Genomic DNA, 18,949 nt, shown 5'->3' on the forward strand with positions numbered 1-18,949 from the left:
TCATTATATTCAAATAAAATCAAAGCTCATCTCTGAAATTTATTTTATAAACAATCTTTTGTATTGTGTATTCTCTTTTGAATTTAGCCATCGATTTTTATATGGCTCAATATAGCACTGAAAAATTATAATAGAAATCGTAAATCCTTATTTTCTTTACAAAAAAAAAAAGAGGAAAAGTCGAACTTATTCATATATCGCAAAGGCTCTGCTTCGAGAGTCTGAGGTCGTATGTTGTAGGTAGATATCTAAGATTCACACAAAGGGTAGGAGAAGATGCAAAGAAAGAAGTAGGAAAAGACGAGAGGAAAGGGTAAAGAGTTGAGGCCCCTCCCTCGTCATCCCCCACCGTGAAGTATAGAAGGATTATCCGGTCGTTCAGCAAAATCCCCACCAAAGCTACGACAGGACCGCAACCCACCTGTACCACTTGGATAGACTGTGCCGATCCGACGCACAGTATGCCTATAAGGCCCATTCGAGAAACACTTACGAGAGCGAGCCGTGCCGTACGGCAGACGAGCGAGCGAGCGGAAACTCGATCCAAGTGGGACCGTGGAAAATAAATGTGCAGAAGTGGGGGCCGATTCAAGAATCGACGTGGACACCCTCGCCTACCAAAGTCATTCACCTAACGGTCATCGGCGCGTCAAGAGTCTTCATTTTCTTCCGTTATCCGGTCGCACCAGTCGCGAGAATTCGCATTCGCCGTCGTCGGTTCGCGACCTTTTGCACGAAACTAGTCGCGGCAAGGTGCAATCAAGAGGCACACGGACTGGTGCGGTTCAACTCTGAGGTTCAAACTGTTCGATGCTGTTAGTAGTGATTTCTCTTCGATGTCGAGCGGATATCTTTTCGGATAGAAAACTTGACACATGATAATAGCGGCAAGAGACCTTATTTAGAAATGTATGCATTGTGGAAAATACCCTCCTAAAGTGTGTTTGATTGACCGTGGAATTTTGTGACGTGTTACTCTATAATCTGTGATTATTCGAGGACAATGAACAAAAATTTTCGGTGTCTTGTGTCTTGTCAAATGCTAATGTTGAGGTGACCAGTGGTGGCGAAGAGCGCCACTAGAAGACTTGCTTTCAAAGATTAGTGGTGATTCAGTGGAATAAAATCCAACTGAACCAAATTGCTGCTGAATGCTGTTCACATCTGTCGTTAATTTATCGTAACAACAAAAGTACGTATTATAATATTTCCTAATAATTTCGTCGTCTCATTGAATTAAGAATGTTTTATACCAGAACGCGATATCGGAGCAAATGTCGGAGCATTATCGAAATACTTAACGCAACATTTGATTAATTTTAACAAAATTGTGTTGTTGAAATTATCTAAATAAATCTCTAATAGCCTGCATAGAAAAAATAGAATTAGCTATAAAAAAAATAATTTATTCAAAGCCGTGCAGTCATAGAGAAAACATGGACATAACGATGTTTGATTCGATAAATGGTATGTCAAGATAATCAATGATAATCAAAACTTTCGATCAATTAGAATTTTCTATATGATTCATTGTAATTAACTAATTTTCTAGCCGCGTTTCGTGTTCGATATGATCTTAATGATATCGATCTTAATGATGTCGTGCCGCGAAAACGTCGATCGAGAACGCGAGAGCGATGAGAATCTGCTTCGGAATCGTTTCGTCGCGGATTAGGTGCCGTGATGAGGTCTCACTCGTGACTCGTCAATTTTGACAGACGCGCGTGCATCCGCGAATTTGTTTGTCATCGTAAACCGTAGCATTTGAACTGCGATTTCATACAAGCCGCGACAAATCGTCCGCGTGTCGATCGTGCGTCGGTTGCAATAAATAGAATAGAATCGGAAACATTGTGTCGCGCGCAGCTCGATGCAAAGGCCGATTGGCAAAACGTACGTTGCGGAACGTCGCTCCGTTTCGAAAGAACGGAAGTTGCTCTTCGCGAATTGGAGCACCGCCGAGATGAGGTTGCGAGATGCCGGAATCGCTTCCTAGCAAGCCGATCGATCGCCGTATTGATTGGCGATCGAGCGAAATATCCTCGATCAATTTGGGTGAATGTGCACGTGCGAACGATCGACTGATATTTGGTATCGAGCGACCTGTAACCGATCGCAAGATGAATCCGTCGGCCGCCGCTATGTCTAATATATACCTATACATTGCAAATCTTACATACATATGTATGCCAAGTTTTTTGAAAAAAGAAGCATAGGATCTTTCTTTGTTATTTAATAACACATCAGTTGTTTGTCAGTGTTTGACCTTCTATAAAAACAAACAGTAAAAATGTATCTGCCTTTCTACGTTTTTATCCGGGTTCATGTTTAAAAAAAATTCCGCATTGTTTATTTCTTTGTTTATAATCATTCGTTCCACTAAAGCCAATTTTTAACGATTAAAAAGTAGAGACGCAGTTTTGTCATCTTATAAAAAAATGCAATATTCAATAGAAAGCGAAAAAGATGTGAAAAAATGAAAATGTACGCAGTATTTTTCGCGATGGTACGCTATAATTGGCGAAAATATTTTTAAACATTTTTTTCTTTTCCAAGAACGATTTTTAAGGATTTATTTTAAAGGCACATTTTTTTAAGGACACATTTTTTAAGGATTTTAGGTATACAATTTGGAGCATCTCTGTCCCTTTGTGTCCTACATAGCCTTGAAAATACTAATTACAAATCAGTTTTTTAGGCTTTATTTATTACCTAGTGATTTTTTCACAATACAATGGACAAAGGAATTTCAAAGTTTTATTTCCATATATTTCTTCCTGAGCGGAAAAATTAGGGTCAAAATAAGTCTTTCGGATTGAAAGAATCGAGAAGCATTTTTTTACGTTTTGGATTTTCTGTTATCATCTTTTTAAAAGAATATAGATTCATTTTTTATCTACTCAGCGAAAAGCTTGAGGATGAAGTGAGAATGATTTTTTCTTTCTTTTCTTTTTTTGTTAGAATTATGTGTCTTCCATTTTTTTGACCGACGTGAAAGTCTATTTTTTTCGATGAAAGACACAGTGGGTGGTTGTTTGTGTCGACACCGGGAAAGGAGAACAAACGCGGCACGGTCTGCAGGAATTGCAACGATCAAATGCTTTGCGAACGTTCTTAACAGATGTGCAGTCGAATGTCTCGCAGTCACCGTCGATGATGATCATCGGGCAGAGACTTTGCGATCCGCGGGAGTCGTTACGATTCTCACGGCTCGCTCGAATCCGCGCTTGCTTGGCGCAACAGTCCGCAAGGTCAGGCCTCGTGGCGGTCGATCTTGGCGATGATCGTTGCCGCCGAGATCCGCTCTCGACGATAATACGCGCCGAGTCCCGTCGTCGGTAGACAGGAGTGCCGAGAGAGAGACGAGTACTTATTACGGAGCACCTTTGCGCCCGCACGAGCGGGCCGCCGATCGGCGGCGAATCGAAGATCGGGTCGGGATTTTTTATTATTGCCGGAGACCAGATTCGCACGCTCGTGTCCGGGTGTCTCGGGAGAAGTGACTCGCTTCCGCGGCGACGCTTCGTTATGACAATCGTAAAAAATGGGTATAACCGAGCGGACGAACAATGAACGTACAACGTATCCATCTTAAAGAGACGAGAAGCAGACTCTCTCGCTGTCGTGAGGAAACGATCATCGGGAAATTGCAGGGAAGACAATACGTATAGCTCGCGATAATAGCTCGTAATCTCTAATACCGCGTGCGGAGTCGCGCGGGCTATTACGATTACCCAGCCGTGAATCAGCTGTTTGCATGTGCCGACCGAGGCGGACAGAGATCGGCGTAACAAGCGCGCGGCGACCACTTACGTTGTCAAGTGTAATTGTGAAATTCCCGATTATATATACGCCGAATAATTCTCGCGAATTGAGATAGGTAGATAGCGTGTATTAATCACCTAGGTAAAACCAACGATTTCGTTTATAATATCATACAGCGCAAGTAAAAATCATCCAACATTTTATTGGAATTTTTATGTCTACTGTCGTTAAGGTTTTTCTATCATCAAATTTTTAAATATTTTTAATAATAATTATTTTGTATGTGTATAATATTTCAATTTATTGTTTCATGACATGCAATCTTCCTCTCTTTTCTCCTTCCGATCTGCGGTCGCTTTTTTCCGTCACATATTTTATTAAGTTTAAATATTTTGATGTTTTTTTTTGCATTTTATTTGTCACGTTATTATTAATCTACTTTTATCTCTTAATAAACTTCTTGTCGTAGTTATAGAAGTACAGATTTCTTATCTTGATTAGATCCTATAGCAACATAGTATTATTATCTCGCCTTTTGCTTGTGTCTATTAATTTGTAATTTTTTTATATATAATACCAGTAACCTTATTTGCCTTATATACTTATTGAGTTTGCACTGAATAAAGTTAATAAGTAATGTGATTTTTTTAGATCTTAACATTATTGGTTTATATTGCAAAATAATTATTATTAAAGTAGATCGAAGTAAGTAAATCGAAATTATTCTATATATTATTAATTAATTATATTTTTTATACATTAATATTTTTATTTATACCTCATAATATCATAATTATTTATATTTCACGGCTATTTTTTATTTGTTTAGCAGAATCTAATTCGCTAACCTCGTTCGATTTTATCTAACGACATTGTGTGTATCTCGTTGCGACACCTCAACACGACACAATATCATTTAAACATCGCGATTGCATCGACGTGGAACGCGATGGGCATCCACCGAATGAGATTTACCTGTTACCGGATGTACTCTACCTCTATTAATACTGGTTGCTATTGGTCAAGCATTGGGGTCCATGATAGTTTATCAAAAATATCATTTAGTCCTTATCTACGAAGAATTCAAATTTGAAAAACGACCAAACAGGCTCTCAGGCTATTGTTAATGAATAGCGTGTAGAATAATTTGATTACAATTGAGAAATACTCGGCGACGTTGCTCAAATTTATCATCGAGCGTTAACGAGTAAAAAATGCGACACGCGAATACGCATTTTTTAACTATATTAGAAAAATATCGCAAACTGTAGCAATAGAATGATCACGTAAGAAGAGATATCTGTGCACTGAACGCCACACGTAACAGTGCACTTTAAAATAAACTATTGATTGTCGATATAAATCAATTTACAACATCATAATATAATAATGTAATGTGTAATTTTATCCTATGTGTGTAACGCGGCGGGAAGTAAGCGTGCGAACGCAGATAAATGAAAAAATACAAACGCGGAATTGCGTGATGCTTACAAGCGTAAGCCTGTAGAATATACCGCGGCAGAAACGGCGGCATCCGCGAATGACAAGTGTCAACGACTGTTGGGTGTAGGTCAGGAGAGAGAGACTCCGTTGATCAAACAACGTAGATGTCTCTTCCATTAGTTGAGATTTACTTTCCCATTTAGCGACAGTCCGTCACGTATGAAAGTCGTCGAAGGTGGGCACAGTTGTGCCCTCGGGCCGCGGTACAAACATCTAGGTCACAGCTATTGTCCCATATATTCGTGATCTTCTGACATTTTGTTAAAAAAAAAAAAAATAATAAATAAAAATCTGGTGGATTGCCAGAAACTCGAATGACATTCGCGAATGAACGAGTTGGAAAAAGGAGAGACGTAAGAAAGAACAAGGAACGTTACAGAGTAGAAGTCGATTGTCTCTGTTTTGGATCGCGGCATCGCTTCGCTGGCCTACACAAATGCAAGTTATGCAAGGAATCGCGGCGAGGTATAAAAGCGACGAGGTGTGAAAACGAGACCGCGGAGCCACGGTCCGTTTTCTGGACGATCAGCCAAAGAAGGCGAAAGGAGTCGCCTCGGCGGAACGGGCGCGAGAAAGAGAGACGGAAAACAACTGACTGAAAAGGGGAAAAAAAAGCAAGCGCAAGAGTTTTCCGCTCGTTGAACGTAACACGCACCGCTTTGCCACGATCCAGCGATTCGCGCTCGCGCTCGCGCGCTGCACTGCAAACTGCAAAGCGCATTATGCAACGCGCCTCTTCTCTTACTCAATCGCGCGCTCGATCGGTGTAGGCGCACTATAAAGATTGCATCGCCGACTTGTCAAACGTACCTTCGTGTATCTTCGACCGATCCACTTTCCGTTTCCGTTGCATAGGAAGTGATTCATTAGATTCATTAGAAACATCGCATTATCGTTTTATGGTATTGCAATGAGAATTTATATTAGCTTTTCTTTTAGTATCTAAATCTCTATCTCTAATAATTCATAGATTTCTAATATCTCCTAATGACATATATAAGTCATTCGACAAACATTTAACACGATAATGATAATGTGGAAGATCTGGGACAGAGCGTAGAAATTATGAATAAATATAGAATTATAAATGAATTAAACGTAGCGCAAAATGAATCAATTTTGCTACGAATCTCTATTTCACTTATTACTTTGAGGCACTGTTTATATATTATTATTGCACAAAAACAGTGCAACAATTATCTAGTAAATAGAGTTCACTTTCAAATATTGTATAATTTCGTGTATATATAATCAATAATATTAATGATAATTTTAGTTATCGCTGTAGCGATAACCTACGCTATTAGCAAGAAATGCTTGATATCTAAATGAGAACGAATTTCTATTTTTGATAAAATTTAGAGAAAACAAAACGAGAACTAACACACATATACACACGCACGCACAGACACAAGACATGTACATAACATGTCACAAAGATCGCGAACACAATAATAAGTCAATAACAATCATATGTTATCAGACTTTTTATTTTACTGTGAACCAATACTGTGAACAATTCAGGCTGTTAAATATGAAAAAAAGTTTAATATCTTTTTTTTTAAAAAGAAGGTATTTTTTAATGCAATATCTACACGGAAAAAAATATTAGTTAGCCATAGCAAAATTTTATGTATCTCTATATTACACCTGAAATTTAGCTAATGATAGTTAATATTTTTCTGTGTAAGAAATTGAAATTTTTCTTGCTTCAATCTCTGAAATAATATATGTGCGTTAGCATTTGTATAAAATATACACGAATTTATACGCAGCTCATTAATGCAACCAGAAATCGATTGTACTACTATTGTTTTCTCTTGCAGATGAACCAGCAGTGCAAGGTATGCGGCGAACCAGCGGCTGGCTTCCACTTTGGCGCATTTACCTGCGAGGGCTGCAAGGTAAATCTAATCGTCTAATATTGAATGTCTTTTTCTTTTAACTTTGGAATATTATTAAATTGAAAAAAAATCATCGACAAAATATCATCGATAGCATAAGTCTCCGACTTCGCTTTAATATTAAAATTTAATAATAAAATAAATTTAACATCTTGTGCAATGATTTTCGGTAAACAATCTAAAATCTATGGCGTTCTAAATATATATATCATCTGCATAATCATTATCATTTGCATTTTTTATATTGAAATATTGAGACGTAAATAAAAACGGAAATAAAAATTAGATGAGACAGAAGGAATAAACATTAAACCGAGTCGAAACTTGTTTCCTCACATAATGTGATCGGGATATCGTCACCGCAAGCGGGGACACGCGTTCCGGAGAATCGCTCTACCGAGAGACAATGAGCATAAAGGAAATCGATCTCGCTGCCAAAAAAGCGCGGCACGTTTGTGACCAAGAGAAGAGAACCTCGCTCCTGATCTATCGGTCTAATAGCAGTTTTCCTCGGTGGCTCGTTCGCGCATTTTCTCGGTCTCTCGCGACACGCTGCGCCGAGCGGGGCGACGCTCTTTCTCGCGGTTTCGCAAAGGCCCAGAGCGGCAGGTCGACAAGCGAGCGGTCGCTTTCACGAGCAGCTCCGTAGCCGAGGTTAAACGTTCGGTCAGGCATGCGTGTCAACCTAGCTCGAGGGGGTCCGAAAACGGCAAGCGTATATATACGCGCGATTCGATTAAAAAGCGACGAACACCAGGTCGATCTCCGCGCGGCATCAGCTCGAATCGCTCGCTCCGAGAAGCGTGAAGCGAGAAAAACGAGAGCTGTAACGACGGGGGAGGGTCGCGGGATTGCGCAGAGAAGGGAGAACTGACATGCTACGATGGGCCTGAAAACGAAAATAACGAAACGAAACAATGTCGTGCTGACGTAACCGTGAACTAGGGCGGAAACAATTGTGGCGGACAAGTGCGAAGCACCGGAAGCGGCGTCTCGAGGCGGCACGATGATCGGAACGAGAAAGGGGGATCTCCGCACGTGCGTCCGGCGGGGGGTCCTCTTCTCTTTTCGTGTTGAAAAATCTTTCAACGATTGTAATTAAATTCTCTCGCGTGTAGGATTACAAACGTCATAACAAAGTATTAAAAAAAAAACCATAAAAATAGGATTAAAAATAAATTAAAAAACAAATTTACTTTTCGAAGAATAATAAACTGTTGTTTCTCCTAAAATTATTCAACATTTAACGATGATAATTGCGAGATAACGCAATACAATTTAAATTTCCAAAATTCATTGATTTCTCTCTCTTTTTTTTCTTGCGAATATATTAAAACAAACTTGCCAAAGATTCCTCCAATAATGATCGTAGCAAAGCTAGTGCGACGAAACGAGCGTGTCGTGGCTTTCAAGTAGGGCCGTTTGCATAACTTCAGCGTGCACAACGAATAAAGGGGGCGTGCAGCCGAGAAGGGGGGGAGGGCACGTAATAACGGTAGCATTTTCTCAATTGTGTCATCGCTTCTGAAGCGTCGCGCGTTCCTTTTCTTACTAGCGTAAGCGACATCGACAAGAAGGTGGAGGACAAACGTCGACGACGTCGACGGCGAAAATAAGTGGAACGCGATGCCGGCCCATAGGTCTCGGCAATGCGCGCATCGGGACCACCAGGCCGCAGGAAGAGCTCGTTTCCAGGACAAACGAACCAGAAACGATTAATAATATAGCGTGCGTACGGGCAGAAAAAAAGCGAAAGTGGACAACGCGGCCGCGCGCGCGTCCCTTTAAACGCTCGACGATTCGCGATGTGACAGTCCGCTGTGCGCCGAGCGACATATTAATCGCGACGATTGAGAAATTCTAGCTGTCAATTCAACCGAAACTGTTGTCTCGCAACGATCCGGTTGTAAAAGAAGCAACATTTCGCAATAACGATACGATTTGAAACTATTATAAAACGATTATTTAAGATTCAATAAAATTAATTGATATGACTTCTTCTCTATGACGAAATTTGATAAGTTTTTCTAAAATTTATTTTAAGATAATGGAAATAAAATTAGAGATGTCCATATACATAATTAATTTATTTTGATTATTATTTTGATAAAATTGGAGAGATCCATTTATATTTCGGTCGAAATATGTAATATGTAAAACAGTAAGATAGCTTTGTATGTTTCCTCCTACGCAAAAAGAGGATAAGAGAAAGAAGCGTATATAGGCACATCGTTGCTCGCCATCTCCGACACGAAAGCAACGAGCACGGTGTGTCGGAATCACGTGGAATTGCACCATTTGGGCAATTAGCACGAGAACAACAGGCCGCACGCGCCTCCGACCGTCGACCTCACCGCACCTCCCCCTGGCACTCGCACGTCATGAATGAGACAACGAGAGCGTACGGTTACATGCTAACAACTCGGACGTTACGTACCTTTTACAAGTGTTACAATGCCGTTGCAGTATCGCTGGTTTCCAGGCCTTTCGTCTCTCGTCGCCGTCTTCGCTGAAACGTGGCTTACATGATGATTCCGCGATACCGATTCGACGAGTCGACAGCAGCTGATATTGTTTTCAGTAGAAACAGCACAAATGTATCTGTAAAAAAATATACAATAACGAAAATTAAAACAAATGTATTTTTAAGAAAAATACGCGGTGGTTAATTTAACCTATGTTAGCTAATTAACATAATCGTCTTAATGAGAGAGATATCCCCTAAAAATTAAATACGGTTCAAGGTTAATTAAATAAATTTGATATCTTACAAATAGAATTAAATTAAATGTTTTGTGTAACATTAAATTCTTCTTTGGAAAATGATTTAATCTCATGTCCTGCAACGTATATTATATCATTAGTTTTAATTGATTTATGATTTTTGTTACAGTCATTCTTTGGGCGCTCATACAATAACCTGAACAGCATCGCCGAATGCAAGAATGGCGGTGAGTGCGTGATAAACAAGAAAAATCGTACTGCGTGCAAAGCCTGTCGCTTAAGAAAATGTCTCCACGTCGGCATGTCCAAGTCTGGTTCACGATACGGCCGCAGATCAAACTGGTTCAAAATTCATTGTCTTTTACAACAACAACAGCAGCAGCAAATGGAACAGCAACAGCAACAGCAGCAGCAGCATCATTATCAGCCACCTATGATCGGTCGACAGCAGCTGCAGCATCAGCTCTCGCAGCAGCAGCCGACGAATTCTCCTATTCACGGTAGCCAACGCAAAGACGAAACCATGATGCTCAGTCTAGACGACTACAAGAATTCGAATTCGCCCAGCATCAGCTCGCCTGAGTCTCACAATAGCGACAGCTCCGTCGAGGTCTCCGAGAAAAGAGCAGTTTTTATCGGACATCCCACTTTCCGACCGCTGCACCCGCCACTGCAGTTACAGCAGCCTGATCTGTCCGTCTTGAGCAAGGAAATGATGGGTCTACCGTTGGGTTTCCCACTCAGCAACATGTCGCTGCTGCCGTCGGCTTTCCTGCAGCCGCCCGGTCTTACCATGTTCTCGCCCTACGCTCACATCTATGCGACGCATCACGGCGCATCCCATCCCCTCGTGCCGAACCATCCGACAAGCATGCTGCGACGTTCACCGACAACGAATGAGGAGAATGATAGTCCTGTGACATCCACCGTGACGTCGTCGACGACGACGACGATCGGATCAAGAGTCTCGACGTCGTCCATCAATGAGAACGACTTTTGCGAGAGGAACAACAATAACGATCGATTCTGCCTAGACACGGCCCTGAAGAACGAGCGAACGTTGTCGGAAAGATCGTTGACTCCGAAGGAAACGCGAACTTCCGAGGACGAATTATTCGAGTGCAGTCCGGAACGGGAAGACGCTTGCCTGCCACCGCAGGATAATCCGATGGATCTTTCCATGAAAACCATCGCGATACCCGTGAACAATCATTTACAGGACGACGAAATAGAGAGCGACACAGAGAGTTCGTCCGCGAAAAAACCAATAGATTTAACGACGAGGTCTTAAAAATTTAGAAAAAAAACTTTAATTAGAAAGAACAGAAACAATTCAAATAATATTGAAAAATACATTTAATAATACTATTTACTTATTATTTATTTTTTATTATTATATTTTATGTTCTTATTTCGCTATTACAAAATGATCCAACAGAAACAAAATATATCGGAATATCTCCGTTGCATATAAAAAGTGAAAAAAAAAATATCTACCCGTGTCAAAATGTTGCGTCTATTTTTAATCTCAATTTTTTCACATTTGTGCATTCTAGAGGATTTCAGTAGATTTAATTTATATAGAAATTGAGCTTCTATTTTATACCTCAAATAGAGTAAATGTACTACTTAATTTAAGTATACTTTTCCTACTTAGAGGTTTAAAAAAAGAGCTTTTGATAAAACTATAGGTTAAATATATAGTTTCAAAAAAAAAAGATAATTTGAACTGTTTAAAATATCAAAATGTTGGATGAAAATTGAGATCAAAAGTAGAAGAAAATTTTTGACTCGGGTGAGGAAAAAATTTTGTATAATTCAAAGTGGCAACACTATTGCACAACTTTTTCTTTGGATATTTTTTTATTCTTAAATGCAGTGGAAATATTCCGGTATTGTTTCTGATGGACTCTTTGTAAGATCCATATATACATGATTATTTTTCTCATCTTATGATTGTTTTATCGCTCATGATTCAAAAAGTATAATCGCCATGGGCAATTCTTCAAAAAATTAAATTTGAAAATGAAGAGCGTTAATGACACAAAGGATCTGCGAGAAAAAAATCAACAGATTTAACGTCTTTATCTATAGAAACTAGATTAAAAAAGAAATAAAAAAAAAGCAAAAATATTTATTTTATATTTTTGCATCTCATTGTTCATTATAAAATCTGTCTGTACATGTGAGTGATTTTTTTCATTGCATTGTTTTATCACTCGTGAACAAGAAGTCGTGTACATACAATCGCCATTGACAATCCTTCAAGAGAGTAAATCCGAGTCGTTTAGTATTAATGTATTAGATTAGATATACAAAGCTTGTGTGATATTTAAACAAGTACGTTTAAAAATTATATATTGTATATCTTTTATTTTATTTAATGAATTATTTTATTTAATTGACTTGGTTCAACGACAAAAATATTTTAATGCAATTAATAAGTACGCAAGAAAAACTTATCTAAACTGATTGATATAGCGAAGATAAGTATATATCTATTATGATCTATCTAAGAGCATGCTTATATCATCGAATAAATTCGAAATTATTTTTATATTATTTGAAAGAATATGATAAGGCATATATACATTATATAGGTATATCAATATACATATACATATACATGTCTCATCATATTCTTTTACGTACATATATACATACATATATACATATATTTATGTCGCATTTTTTTGGAAGAAGGCTGAATTTATATATAAAACCTGCGACAAATAATTAAAATAAATATTAATATACATTATGTGTCTGTATATATATGAATATCTCTCATGTACCGATATATAACATTAATAATAATATATGTATATATAAAAATATATATTAGTATATGTACATTAATATACATGCATGCATGCATATTATAGTTCAAGATTATATTGTGCGTATGCGTGTACAAAAATCAAATAGCTATTAAGATCTTGTTACATTTATACATAGATATTATTACATATACAAATTAGATATGTCATATTTTTCTCTTAAAGGTACAAATGTAAAATATGTTCTAACAATAAGCATCGATAGCGGCGTCAGTGATTAGTGTTAGACATAATGGCCATAATATTCTCACCGTTATTTGCAATGTCAGTTACATGTCTTGACTTATCGATCTGACAAACTGATATTTAGTAAGATTTAATATGAATGTTTGTATCATGAGAAGTTATGCAAAGAAGTTAATCCATCGCATATGCAATATTTTCAAGTATACAGTATTTCTGAGACGCGCAATGCAGACGATAAAGTCAAATTCGAGATGCTGCAAATGCATCATAAATAAAAAAAATTCTAAAATATATATAAGATATATGTATTACATATATATAAATGTATATATACATTTTATAAAATTATAAAATGTATATGTATATAAATGTATATAGATATAATATATCAAATATTAATATCTCTCCCTTTTCTTATAATTCTATAAATAAGAAAAAAATATTTTTTTATCTTTTATCTTTTGTACTTTTTATATTTTATTTTTTATTCTACATTTTATTATTCTCAAGATAAAAATTCTTTAATTTTTATCATAACGAAAGATTATTTGAATAGATCTCTTTCCGCAATCTTTATTCTATAAAAATAAAATCGAGATATAAAATTACAAAAGTATTCACAAAATCTGAGAGATTTTTCAGTGCATAAGAATCCTTTTAAGACAAAAATAACTTCTTTAATTTTTCATTTTAGGATTGAAAAAAACTCATAATGCAAACATTTCAGATTAAATCCTATTAAATATCAGTAAGGTAACTGACATAAAAGAGCAGCGCGTAATGATATAGCGTGTATGACAAGTTTCATCTTGCATCCCTTAATTACCTGCTCGCGCGCGAACTCATCGAATTTCCGATGACCCCTTCTTCTTCGCGCACCCTTATCCATGATCGAGCCTAAGTAAATGCGAGACACGCGCGTTCTATTCACACAAGTAAGCCTTGGAGAAAAAATTACGACGGCCGACATCTCAATTCCTACACGAACGAGCCGTCGATCGATGGTCACTTACGCAACAGTCAATCGACTTTAACGAGATTCCGCCGTTTTAATTAACGAGCGCACGCGTTCGCTCGCTCCCTCATTCGCGGTAATTATGCGAGACGAAGACGAACGACGGAGGATAGAAACGTCGCCCGATAAATACGTCGTTTCAGCGCATATGTCGCGTACGCACGTGTTGGCGTGTACACTCACGTACATCGGTGGCCGTTTTATCTTACAAATGCTCACCGATGTCGATTCCGCCGCCGTGGCCTTCTCGTTTCCTCGTGAAGTATCCGGAAGCAAAGAGGGAACGCGTGCGCGAAAAGAAAGCTTTGAAGATATCGGCATTCTCGTATTTTATTCATTTCATTTTTTAACACGATAACGTGATGAATACGTACTGTCATGCGGTATATGTGTTATGACAGATACACAGAGAGAATTTTCTCTTAAAATTTACCCTGAAAATCATGGTAAACATGAGACAATATGGTATGGAAAGAATTTTATGAGAATTTCTCTGATTAATATTTATCACAATAAAAATAATAATATCTATCACAATAAAATATAAAACATGTTTGATTAATTTTACTAAACTGCATGGTAAAATTACTCAAACATGTTTTATATTTTAACGTGTAGATATATTATTATGTTTATTGTGATAAATATTAATCAGAAAAATTCTCATAAAATTCTTTCCATACTATATTGTCCCACGGTTACCACGATTTTCAGGGTAAATTCTAAGAGAAAATTCTCTCCGTGTAGAAATTAACTTAATTATGCAAAAAATAATTAATTTCGTTTTGTAAAATTATGAAACTTATTTTTGCGAAAAATTATTATATTGTCAATCACATATTTTTTTTTTGCTTGTAATCAATATCAAAATATTTTAATTATATGTAAATATATGTAAAACATGTATAAAAATTTTATAACAGTTTTATACCTTTCTAAACTTTAATTTTACTTTTTAATTTTTTTTAAATTTGAACTTTAGATATACGTGATATATATTACTCATTTTATTATTATTATCAACGTCTATACTCGAGAAATCTGTTCTCTCTGAGATAAATTCGTAAGGATTCATCGTGAATGCCGAGAATTTCGAGTAGATATTCTCTCCTGCGCATCCAAATTCTCACACAAGTGTCACGGACGATACTTTTACTTGTTTTTTTTTCCGGCAGCGTAACTGTCGAACACAACTTCGCTTTTAAGACGGAATCACGGCGCGATTTGTAGACCGGTAGTGCCTTTCTGGAATTTAAAGCTACTCGGAGAACACATAAATAGTTTCGCGATCCGTTTCATGTATCTCGTATCGGCTACATGTCCGGCGATCGATGCTTTGAGATTTTCATCGGGGAAAATAAATGAGAAAGAGAAAGAGAGAACCTGGTGACGATTGTATGATGAGTCACGATAATTATTTAACATTAAAAATCAAAATTGTATCACATTTTACATAAACTAGACATTGAGGATGTAAATGTAAATATATATAAAAGTTCTCGTCCTTTAATTGTTTCTAGCTAGTCGTTAGCTTAATAAAAAAAACATCTGATATTAATATACCTTATATGATAATCACGCGGTTGCCACCTTTTCGAATTTACTTCCAGAAATAAGGTCTTTTGCTTAAATAGAAAATCTCCTAGCTATATGGAGCGAATCATTATTTCTCTAATTTTTTTAGAAAAAATAATTTAGTATTATTAAGTAATAGGAATATTTTAGGAACTTTATGTTGTAATTGTTATTGCGTTCATATATTTTATCTTGTAAATAATGTGATCCTTAGTAATGTGGGTTTGTATGTACATATATATATATAATATTCTCTGAGGAAATAAAAGTTGCATGATTTAAAAATATTTGGAAAATGATGTCTCTTGTTTTCTTTTTAAAGAGAATGTAATAATCTAATCATTGAACAAAGATTTATATTAAGTGGTGGCAATCGTGGTACTAAAAGCATGAAAAATTATCGCGGATGGCAAAATTAAATTGCATAGCAAATAGCAATTAAGCCCAAGTTTTTTTATACGACGCTTCTGGATAAATACTCTCGTAAATACTATACAACTTTACGTATTCCAAATGTAATTCTGAATATTTAGAAAAGATTCGTGTACATATACATATAAAATTTGTATATATAAGGCAGACGTATGTATATTATCATACATTATCACATACGTTTGTTCGTAGAGCAATGCAAGATTCGTCTTGTATTTGATGTATAATTGTTAGATATAATTTCAACGAATTACTTAATTATTGTTGATCACTGTTGACACTACGTCTCGTTAGCATTCTTTGTAGATTGAATGTAGTCAATAAAGGCCAGTAATATGCAATACTAAGAAATCGTTTTATCCCGGACACATGTATAATATATATATATATATATATGCATATTATTATACATATATTTTAAGTCTATTGTATTTAATTGATCGTTTTGGTCAAACGTATGCGAAACATGTAAAATATTTCGTATATGTTGTTTAATAGTGATAAGATGAAGACAATTTGTAAATAAATGATAGGCATGGAAACGGGACCGGGCCAGTAAGTACTTACTTGTACATTGATAATGGATGATAATAAATTTATTAATGAAGTTAAAGGCTCTGGTATTAAATATATATCCAAAACATAAACGAGAAAATAAGGATTAATTAAGAGCCAAATGAAATATATTAACATGTACACTGTTAAAAAGAGATTTTGCCAAAAAAACTCATCGAGATTTTCACGATTTGCTCGTGAGATGGAGAAAATGCGAGTACATTATTAAAGGTACTTACAAAAAACTTAATTGATGAATAGATGTATCTCAAGAGCCTAGTGTTAAATTCATAAGCCGGACTGTTCGCTTCGAATTGTCATCTCGTCAAATAATTCACTATAGCTGCTGGCCATGCATCATCTGTAATATTATCGAATGAAAGACTTTTATTAATATTTTCTTATTATTATATACATATTCATATATACATATACCTATTCGCGTATATATATTCATATAGATATTCTATAGAGAGATATTCGATAGATATATTCATATAAAGAAATGTAACCTCGCTTCGCGAGAGACGCGAAGTAGGAACTCGAAATCTAACCTCACAGCCAAGAATGAAGCGGACCCGGCGAAAACATTTCTCTTTCTAATCTTTTTATTAGACTTGTGCGTTCTATGCGTTTGCTACGCTGCATGTTTTCGCGTGAGACTGATATTTATTTGTATTATAGCATCATTATATATATAATTTTCTCATTTCGTTTGATCTAACTGAATTACACGCGCGAAGCGAAGTTATATTATCTTTGATAATAAAATGTCGAAAATTGCAATGCATGCATAAAACTACCTATATTAATTAATTATATAATGCATACAATTAAATATTTACAGAAAATGCGAACAGAAAAGTAGAATTTTGTACAAAAATCTTTCAAAGTACCTGCGCTTCTATTAGGCTCGCACGTCTCTATACGTTACACTGCACTTCTTCCGCAAGACTGGAGCATGGTTCGTGGTGTTGTCGCCTGACTTCATAGTCAAGCCTTCCAGCCACGTAAGAAGAAGAAGATGACTTCATAGTCAAGACTGAACCGAGAATTTCTAACGTCTGCCACGCTGCACGTCTCGAGGAAGATGAATATGGTCCATGGTGTTATCACTTGACGTCGAACTGATTTCACAGTCAGGACTGAACCGAGGATCGAGGATTTCCATACGTCTGCCATCTTGCCATGTTGCACGTCTCGCGCGAGATCGAGTATGGTCATGGTGTCGGCATCTGACGGCGAAACCTGACTTCACAGTCAGGACTCAACCGAGAATTTCCAACGTCTCTGTATATTAGATTCGTGCGTCTCCATGCGTCCTTCACGCTGCACGTTTCGCGCGAGACTGATCCCAATCACCAATCAGAAGCCTCCATACGTTTAGAGGCTTCCGATTGGTGATTGGGATCAGTCTCGCGCGAGATGTGCAGCGTGAAGGATATTGGACACATGCGAATCTGATATACAGAGTCTTGCGAGTGGTGAGTGGTGATCAGTCATCAGTCTCGTGCGGGACGCGCAACGTGGCAGACGTTGGAAATTCTCGGTCCTGACTGAAGTCAGGTTTCGATGCCTCGCGCGAGACATGCAGCGTAGCGGACGCATAGACACGCGCAAATCTAATAGAACCTTTGATCGAATCCTGCACATCGGTGTTGTCGCCTGATGACAAAATTTCACTTCCAAGCCAAGAATGAAACCGAGACGTCGAGAACCGAGCCACGGTATGTTGCCGAGCTTGGCGAAGACTACTTCGTCTGATTAGACCTAAAATTTCTTTTCTTTTCTCTTTAAGTATCAAATGCCAGTATCTGCTACTTTTAACTGACAATGAGTTCTAAAAATTGCAATATATATGTATATACATTTGGTACTTAAAGAGAAAAAGAAAAGAGATATATAAAAGAATTAAAAAATTTTAATTAAAAAGCTTAATGAATATGAGATAACATTTTGATATTTGATTGTAACATATAAAGATAGATTCTTAATAATAATAATAATATTGTTCTAATGCATTATTAATAGAATATATATACATTCTAATTGTAAGATTATTATTAATAATAACAGTCTTGTTCTTTAATACAAATATGAGCAATTGAATCTTGTGTCTCGATGTTAATATATACATGAATTCACGAAAAACAAGAATACAAGGTCGGTTAAACTGATTTTACAAATGTAACTGTTTAACATAGTAATGTTAGGTGACAGACGGCCGCATTTAGTCATAATACTTTGATATGAATATTCAATGTACGTATGCCAAGAATACTCGAGAGGTTAAGTTAGTTTCGTGAATACACATTCGTGTTGCCTACGCTGACGTGTCTTTTTCGCAATGTTCTATTTAACAAACATAAGTCATGTATTACGTATAGTTCCACGAGAGTATAGAATACTTATACCTACTTTTGTAGACTATCGAAGTGTCGAGTGAGTAC

General features: G+C 36.8%; 2 protein-coding genes across 2 annotated transcripts in view; one reads left to right on the plus strand and one right to left on the minus strand.

Moving 5' to 3' along the window:
• LOC145942085 (uncharacterized) overlaps positions 1-17,659 on the minus strand; it is a 374,660-nt gene extending 357,001 nt beyond the window's left edge. Inside the window, exons 1-3 of the mRNA XM_083048578.1 lie at positions 17,396-17,659; positions 16,739-16,860; positions 9,610-9,773 (exon numbers count right to left, since the gene is read on the minus strand). The gene's annotated coding sequence lies outside the window, so the exon portion shown is untranslated. The remainder of the gene's footprint in view (positions 1-9,609; positions 9,774-16,738; positions 16,861-17,395) is intronic.
• LOC145942082 (knirps-related protein) lies at positions 436-16,635 on the plus strand. Its single transcript, XM_083048573.1, has 3 exons — positions 436-1,192; positions 7,095-7,172; positions 10,066-16,635. The coding sequence occupies exons 2-3, from the start codon at positions 7,095-7,097 to the stop codon at positions 11,185-11,187; spliced, it is 1,200 nt and encodes a 399-aa protein (XP_082904699.1). The 5' UTR covers positions 436-1,192; the 3' UTR covers positions 11,188-16,635.
• Positions 17,660-18,949: the final 1,290 nt, after the last annotated feature.

The sequence above is a fragment of the Prenolepis imparis genome, unplaced genomic scaffold (assembly GCF_030444845.1).
Source record: "Prenolepis imparis isolate NDT839.2.m4 unplaced genomic scaffold, iyPreImpa1.0 SCAF_10, whole genome shotgun sequence".
Lineage (NCBI taxonomy): Eukaryota > Metazoa > Arthropoda > Insecta > Hymenoptera > Formicidae > Prenolepis > Prenolepis imparis.

Excerpts from the sequence above, each read along its gene's own strand:
- LOC145942082 (XM_083048573.1), top strand. The coding sequence starts at position 7,095 with ATGAACCAGCAGTGCAAGGTATGCGGCGAACCAGCGGCTGGCTTCCAC. Across the intron at positions 7,173-10,065 it reads TTACCTGCGAGGGCTGCAAG|TCATTCTTTGGGCGCTCATA; the intron begins GTAAATCTAATC and ends TTTTTGTTACAG.